The sequence below is a fragment of the Setaria italica genome, chromosome II (assembly GCF_000263155.2).
Source record: "Setaria italica strain Yugu1 chromosome II, Setaria_italica_v2.0, whole genome shotgun sequence".
In the NCBI taxonomy this organism is placed as follows: Eukaryota; Viridiplantae; Streptophyta; class Magnoliopsida; order Poales; family Poaceae; genus Setaria; species Setaria italica.
The window spans coordinates 30,525,155-30,533,869 of NC_028451.1; the positions used below are offsets into that span (position 1 = coordinate 30,525,155).

The 8,715-nt window shown below is 46.9% G+C and overlaps 1 protein-coding gene across 1 annotated transcript; it reads left to right on the forward strand.

The window, feature by feature from the left end:
* Window positions 1-955: 955 nt before the first annotated feature.
* On the forward strand, window positions 956-2,803 carry LOC101777784 (myb-related protein 306-like). The gene is made up of 3 exons (XM_004956755.3): window positions 956-1,272; window positions 1,366-1,495; window positions 1,600-2,803. Exons 1-3 carry the CDS (start codon window positions 1,140-1,142, stop codon window positions 2,303-2,305), a joined length of 969 nt encoding a protein of 322 aa, XP_004956812.1. The 5' UTR covers window positions 956-1,139; the 3' UTR covers window positions 2,306-2,803.
* The last annotated feature ends 5,912 nt before the right edge of the window (window positions 2,804-8,715 follow it).

An 8,715-nucleotide genomic window follows, 5' to 3' on the forward strand; every position in this document is an offset into this window, starting at 1 on the left:
TAGGTGTCCTACCCCTCAACTATCCAAAACCGTCTAAATAAACCCCTCTGTAGCAGCTCTTAAGGTGATTTTTTTGCCCTACATGACACTACACAGACAGTGATGTGGTGATAAGAATGTAGACCCATCAGGCAAGAATCAACACTTTCTCCACCGCTAAGCTCCAGTAAATACTGAAGAACACCTCGTCATCCACAACTCCAATAACCAATTGCAAGCCATTGTTGCCGAGCTCCCTCCTAACAAGATGAGGCTCATCGGACCCTTCATTCTCTCCCTTCAGGTCACACTCACCCTCATCGACTTCCAGACCCACCAAACCATCACTCTCATCTCCTCTCGGACCTATACTGATGATAGAGTCGCTGACAAGATATGGGTACTCCCTCCGTCCTAAATTATAGGTCATATAGGCATCTTAAGGTTTATAGATTTTGCTATACACCTATACATAGTACTTATCTAGATGCATGCATAGCAAAAGTAATGAACTTCGAAAATTTAAAATAACCTACAATTTAGGATGAAGGGAGCATTGCAAGACCCATTTATACTCGGTAGCAAGATACACCCACCCATTTATCCCAAATTCATTACATTGTCACCACGTACACTACACAGCCATTCCTCTCAAGGGAAAAAGATACAATAAGCACACATTTATTTGCCAGCATATAAAAAAACATATCCTTTCATCAATATATAGCAACACAAACCCAAAATTCCAGGAACGAAATGCTACCAAACCAAACCCGCTGGATGAGGTTCAGACAGGCCCCCTGTTCGCTTATTGCTGCGCAGTGCACATCTGCCCATCTGACTCGTGTGGATGTAACACATGTCGCGTCGCGGGTTTGATTTGTTAGATCAGCATTTCTACCCGGGTCAAACTGTTTCCAGTCCCACGGAACTACTTCTTCCTCCTCTCGCCCTCAGCCCGTGCTGTGCCTGTGCGTGTATATATACGCATCCTGCCCCCACCCCCTTTTACCTCCTCACTCATCTGCTGCCTTGACGACCCCGGCCGGAATCCATCGATCGGTGCTTTATATCTCTTAGCAAGCGAGCTCACCAACCACCACTGCCGCTAGCTGCCGGCCGGAGAGGAAGAGGAGGAAAAGGAGAGAGGAGGCGGTGGCATGGGGAGGCCGCCGTGCTGCGACAAGGTGGGCGTGAAGAAGGGGCCATGGACGCCCGAGGAGGACCTCATGCTCGTCTCCTACGTCCAGGAGCACGGCCCCGGCAACTGGCGGGCCGTGCCGACCAACACCGGTGCGTGCGTCGCGTATGATGCCGTGGGATGATTGCCTTCCAAGATCCAAGCTTTGATTTGATTCCTTTTTTGCCGGCGGTGTGCGCGTGCAGGGCTGATGAGGTGCAGCAAGAGCTGCAGGCTGCGGTGGACCAACTACCTTCGGCCGGGGATCAAGCGCGGCAACTTCACCGACCAGGAGGAGAAGCTCATCATCCACCTGCAGGCCCTCCTCGGCAACAGGTGAACCGTGAACCCTCGAATCTCTGGTCTTGTTTCTGATTAATTTCATGGTCGAATCGCCGGCGAGGTGTTTTGAGTGCTGAGCTTGCTGATCTGCTCTGAAGGTGGGCGGCGATAGCGTCCTACTTGCCGGAGAGGACGGACAACGACATCAAGAACTACTGGAACACGCATCTCAAGAAGAAGCTCAAGAAGATGCAGGCTGGCGGCGAAGGTGACGGGGGAGACGACGGGGGCGGCGGCGACGCCGGCGGTAGGACCGGGGCCGGGGGCGGGAAGCGTCCGGCCGTCCCCAAGGGGCAGTGGGAGCGGCGGCTGCAGACCGACATCCACACAGCGCGGCAGGCGCTGCGCGACGCGCTCTCGCTGGAGCCCTCGGCGCCGCAAGCGAAGGCGGCGCCCCCACCGACGCCTCCGGGGTCCGCGACGTACGCGTCCAGCGCCGAGAACATCGCGCGGCTGCTGGAGGGGTGGCTGCGCCCGGGCGGCGGCAGCGGGGGCAAGGGGCCGGAGGCGTCAGGGTCGACGTCCACAACGGCGACGACGCAGCAGCGGCCGCAGTGCTCCGGCGAGGGCGCGGCTTCCGCGTCGGCGAGCCACAGCGGCGGCGCGGCCGCGAACACGGCCGCGCATACCCCGGAGTGCTCGACGGAGACCAGCAAGATGGCAAGCAGCGGCGCGGCGGGCGCCGGCGCCGGGCCGGCGTTCTCGATGCTGGAGAGCTGGCTTCTCGACGACGGCATGGGCCACAGCGAGGTGGAGCTCATGGCCGATGTGGTGCCACTAGGGGACCCCAGTGAGTTCTTTTAATCAAGTCCGCTTACAAGTACAACCAAAAAAGCAAGTTGATCAAGTAGCTCGTAGAGATGCAAGAACACAAGAAGAAATTAATCGCCGGACGACGGGTTAGGTGACTAGTTAAGCAGACATGAACAGACTAAATGTCTTTGAATTCTCGGCGATTTAGATCGAGTTGGGTGTCGATCTAGTCTGTTTAATCCCCTTTTTTATTTCTTTTCGCTGTTTTTTTCTCTGATGTTAGAGTTTGGAACTGATCATGTAAGCTTATACTAATGACAGGTTCCTAAATGGACCATCCATGAGGCTGGCAGAAAGAAAGAAGTGTACATCTTAAAAAATCTAAATATTTAGATGTTATAGATGCTCAATTATGTTACTCCGTATTTTCCTTGCGCTATATACACTATAAATTCCATTCCATTATACGAAATGGAGATTATTATAAAACTCACTCATAGTTCAATCAACCATGTATGATGTATAAATGATCTTTTTTTCCCTGAAAAATGTATAAATGGTGTTTTCTTTTCTAGGACTATATCTTGTGGAATTCTGGTGAAATTCTCACGGATCCAAGTGAAACAATTTGATGGTTTCTTCAAAAGTTACTTGACTAAGGTCTAGCAAGAGATTATTACTAATTTGGAGCCGGTGATTGCAGTCCTTGAGATGTGATGGATCTCATTCGTGAATCATTTTCATGTGAATTAGATATCATTTTTAACATGTGGGGTACCAAAGATGAAGGAAAATTAGTGTGCTTGTACATCCATTAAAACTGAGATCTTTATGTGTACTTGAAAATTTGCGAGCTCTGATGTTCAGTTGAACATAGAGCTGTCTTGCATTTATTTGGCCCAATTCAATGAATGAAAATCACATGGCACAGCTAATCTCTTCTGGAGTACAGTGTACTGTTATATGTCTGGATTCTAATTAAACTTTTTACAAGTAACTGATTTCTCTTTTTGGTGAAATTATATCCTGCTGCAAACAACAGGGATTGCTTAAAATTGTTTCTAGAAACTTCTCGCTTTCACAAACTTTAGTCAAAGTTTTTTTAACTATCTCCGTTATATACGTATATACTCCTATATCTAATATATATCTTTCTTGATCGTTGATTATATGTATCTCTGTGTGTGAATGCCTCTTTTCCTAATAAGATCATAGCAGGTGATCATTTTTTTAACTTATGAAAGTATCCGTTAGCACAAGATAATTATGATACAAATAAAAATATGCACAAGGTTATTCAAATTTTTTGTTGACTCGTATAAATTGGAATCACAAGGTAATGACCTAATTTTTTTAGCAAATACGACATACCCATCATTCACCCACACAGAAAAAGGGATTTGAAATCAATTGGAATTGTGGAGTGCCCCATCCAATCCACGATATAAGTTGGAGACCATGTGTGACTAGTTTAATCCGATGGCATCATTTAGACAGCTCTCCTGGTGTATACTCATAGTAGACACTTGACCTAATTTTCCTTCCTTCCATTCTGTGATGGATGGTGACCCATGATGGGATCAACCATTGAGTCCGGCATTACATAAATGTTTAAGCTCTAAATGCTGCCTCCGGTTCCATGCCATGCATATGGGCATAGCTCATCAAAAGATCTCGTTGAAGTGTGTTTATCATGTGCATACGGTAAAAAAATCTGTTATGCTTATTGTTATTGTGATGCTGACACACGCATGAGAAACTCATATAGTGAAGAAAATGTTCATAGACCATATGGGTATTAGAGATTTGAACAAGCGAATTTCTCTGGTTTTTTTCATTTATTTTAATTTATACTAAATACTAAACCCGATGATTTGGGTCCGCGACTCTAAACTGGAGGGAATTTTCACCATCATCTGTACATATCCCTTTCCATTACTCATAATAATATGAAACTTCAACTTTTTTTTCTTATGGAGATATGAATAAGAAGAACAACATGATATTCCAGTAAATTAAATTTGTATTTGGAAGAGGGTAGCAACTACAGGAAAGATGTGACATGAACATCCTTCACTGCCTTTGTTGGTCAACTGTATATGACATGTCCTACTCATGTGAAGGATTAATATGAGCACAGTGACTGCAAATTTGTGCTTAGCAACTGGTAGTAAATCGATGAGAAATATTAAATTATATATAACGTAAGCATGGATTATAAGATAGAACTTTGATCAGTGATTGCTGCAAAAAAATATGATATTTAAAATAAAAACGATCATATATACATTATGGTATAATTTAGTGGTGAATCCACTATCACTGCTTTTGTTTTGTCTATCTATCCATTTTCTATATATTTATGGTATAGGCTAAAAGTTTATTCGATAAAAGAATCGTAAAATGACATGTATGTACGTCCGATCGGAAGGAGCAGAGACTGTGATAGTTCTTAGAAACAGATGACGAAACAATACTACTAGACATGCATGTAGTAACTGAAGCCACAGATTTTTCAAGAGGTTTCTCGGTGATGACATATGCCCTTGCGTAAGGTTTGTTGGATTTGTGATTTATCTAAAGGAAGCATATGAAAGAGAAGTCAAATTTTAGCACAAGGATCAAGAGAAAAGGCAGAGTGCCAAATAAGAATAACGTCATACCATATTTTTTTTGGATTGAACCAAATGCAAAATTCAGTTTCAGGCTGACTTATTGTGAGAAGGTAACCTTCGGCTCTAGTGAAACCAAACAGTGCCCTAAAATGAAAGCGCAAGCATGCACCATTTGGTATAGATGTTTGCAATTTCTAGAGAAATTCCTGATATATATAAAGAATATGTTTCGTATATCTATGTTTGCAATTCGATATACAAAGAATTGCTTCCTGATAATTACTAGAAATATAAAAAAACACTAGATTTATAGGTTTCTCGTACCTCTAGTACTGGTTCTGGATTTGGTGTCTATATTTGCTTCATGTCAACTACCGCTTGCTATGACAAACTGGAGAGGCCTTTCAGCATTCAAGTCCGCTCTGAAACACACACAGAAAACATATCCAAAGCATCGCTCGGAATCTGCCGGCGTGACGCCAGCACTGGTGCGAGACAGTGGGACGACTGCCATGACGACTCCCTGCATGCATTCCATGTACCAGAGACCTCCCATGGATATGCACCAGCAAGCAGCGGCAGCCATGGATGGGAAAGAAAAAAAGAAAGAGAGAGACGAGCGAGAGTAAAGGGCAAGGCAACAAGAGACCCGGACGGAGTGCTATGCCATGCGGCCTTGGAAACGTACAGGGTCGGAGTAAATGCCGCCCGGCTCTCGCGCTTAGCTTGCAGATGTCGTAGGGCGCCATTGACATCCTGCAGCTTCATGCATATGCATGCGCCACACCTAACAGAAGCTGTAAAAAAGGGGGGGAAGAAAGAAAAGCCATGGCTAGCTCTCGATCTCATGCAAGCCATGACCTCATGGCCGAAAGAAAGGCTCAGCTCTTTCGATCGTTGCATGCTGGGTGCTTCAGTTGAGGCATGTGAATCCTAAAATATTGCTGAATCTTGGTTATACACTAAAAGATACATTATTTTTTAGGACTATTTAATTAGAACTCAAAAATTTCAGTGCGTGCATGCAGCTGCATGGAGAAGGAACAACGCATGGTTGAACTTGAACCTGGACGCTGGTGCTTTGTATTTTACTGAAGAAAGCTTTCAACGAGATGTGGTCAAAGCCGGAAAGGGAAGAGATAAAACAATGTAGTAGGAGGAGCATAGGCCAGACGAAAACTCAGAGTGATGGAATTGAATGCTGCAGAGCAAAAGAGAAAACGAAAAGAGGAGTAAATGCATTGGCCTCCACCACTGCACATGTGAGGTGACTTATTGGTATGGTAGTGCAGCTAGACAGTACCCAGCAGTACCAGAGCTCATCATCAGCTGAATCCATGCTGCAGCTGCACACTGTGCCTCGCTCTCTCCTCTTTAAACTCTTCACCGAGCTAGCTGCCTGTAAAGATCATACGTAAAGCCGAGGAACACGAGATCGATCGAGGACACGGCATCGGCTGGTGCGTGTGACATGTGTCCTGTGGCTAGCTTTGATTTGATCTCGCTGCCACTCCCAGTCTGTAAAAGCAATGAAAGTCTGAAGCTATACAGATTGCTTAGCTCTGTCGTCCTCACATTTTTCCTGAACGATCGTCTACAGGAACCAGAACAGCAGTTGTGCTCATCATCCAAGGTATCGGTCGGTCGATCCAGAGCTGGATCATCGGTCATTCATCGCACTGCCCGGCCGGCTTGCTCTTGCTCACCATGAATGTTGGTTGCATGCAGCATGAATAAACGCCAAGTCAACCAGCTTGCACTGACACGTGGACGTTAGTTAATTACTGCATCCATGCACTGCATCAAGGATTCAAAGCTAGGGCTATGAATGCTCCGTGTGGTGTTGCTAATCCAACCTGCAGGGTAGTAGACTGATCTTATCCTGATGATGGTGATGGCCTCTACAGTGTTACTACATACTGCACTAGGGCAGGCTTCGGAGTCACCATATATTTCCCAGCAGGGCCCACCAGGCCTTGGAAAAACGAGGCGCGCATTGGCATTGTCATCCCGTTGGAAACAGCTCTGCTTGACTCGACTCTCTCTCTCTCTCTCTCTCTCTCTCTCTCTCGGCCGGTGATGTGGTATCAGAAAATATGTCAGGTTGACATTTGCATGCGCCCCTGTACAACAACGACCGCACTGTTTGTGTACACATGCATACAGCTATCGCTATATCATGCACGCATTATCCCGGGCCTGCAAATAAAGCTAGCACACTGCACACCGGACATAGGCATGTGCCGATTAGTGCGTAGGGGGAGGGAGCAATGGGCGTGCAGCACGTGGATCGGGAGGAGCTTGATCGATCACAAGCTAATCACATCGCCCAGCCAGCTAGCGATCCCTCTGAAGTCTGAAACAGAAGCTATGGCGTCTTGAAAACACAACCAAACTTTTTTGCGATGAAATGGTACGGTACTCATGCGTGCAAGTAGCCGCAAAGGGAAGCGATCGATCGGGAGGGGGAGGAGGAGGAGCAAAAGGCCAGCCGGCTGGTGCGATGTGTTCTTCAGTTCTTGCGAATCGAAACCGATCGGGGAGTTTAATGCCCCCTCGTTACTTCTTAGGCTGACCTGAAAGCGCCGTCGCCGAGCAGAGGACATGCTATTAAACGCCCCGACGCTGACTCGGTAGATGATGGAACTATAACGCTAAACGCGAGGGCGAGATTCATGGCCCAACGGATTATGCATGCACCCAAACGAACCTGATTCGTGCAAGCCGAATTCAGAAATTTAAGCCTGGATCGTACGTGCTGCTGCCGGCCGGCCGGGTGCTGATTGTACGTTGTTAGTTCTCTCGCAATGGTTGGTGAGATCCAACAGATAAGCATATATGCATATATGTATATATGTATATGTGCGTACAGTATATATGCATACATACATATCATGCATCTCATCACACTGATTGATCGATATATTGGGGGTCATTAACTCGCGCGATCTAGATATCATGCTGAGCACTGTACTGTACTGCACGCGACGACGAGCGTACTTACGCGTGCACGGCTCCGCTCGTAATATTCCGCCCGACGATGGAATAAAGCGTCGTCCCCGTACCCGTACGTATACACACGTCGCGATCGAGGCGTCGGTCACGTACAGTACGGTATGTAAGTACATGTGTACACATATATACGTACGAATACATCAGTGAACTGGTGCCATACCAATCGTCGATACTGGCACTGGAATTTAAGAGAGGATCGACACGGCGGATCGCATGGGCATTTCGAGCATTGGCTACGATCGACTGCGATTGTTCAGACGTGTTTCAGAGACGAGACGACGACGATGCACTGTGGCGGCGCACAGAATTGAACTCGCTTTCTGGGCTGCGTGCGTGTATGGGCTTTGTACAATGCCTGCAGCGGCCTCAACGATCGATCCCAGTCAGGCAACAACCGCAAGCGTGAAACAGCACCGTATACCAGCAGATCGATTATTAATTTTAAAGGATGCGAAATAAAGCATTCATAATCGATCGATCCATCGATCTCCTCCTCTTTCACGCGATGCATGGATCCCGGCGATTTGATCGGTAACCGGCCAGTAGCAGAGGTCGGCTTCGGATTTGCGCGCGCTGTAGCAGAGGTCAGCTTCGGGTTTACGCGCTAACAGTGAGCACCGGCCTATGCACACACGCAAAGCTAGTGTCGTAGCCAGTTAGCTCCATCACTACCATTGCGTGGAGGTTGAGGACGATCGCTTATTTCTTGCTCGATCGCGCCGTTGAATGGGCGCCCATGAAACCCTAAATGTGGATCGCGCCCGCAGTTAGTACGAGCATGGCCGGACAGCGGCAGGAGGCAGCCGGTCCTTTGAAAAGATCGTAGCGTGC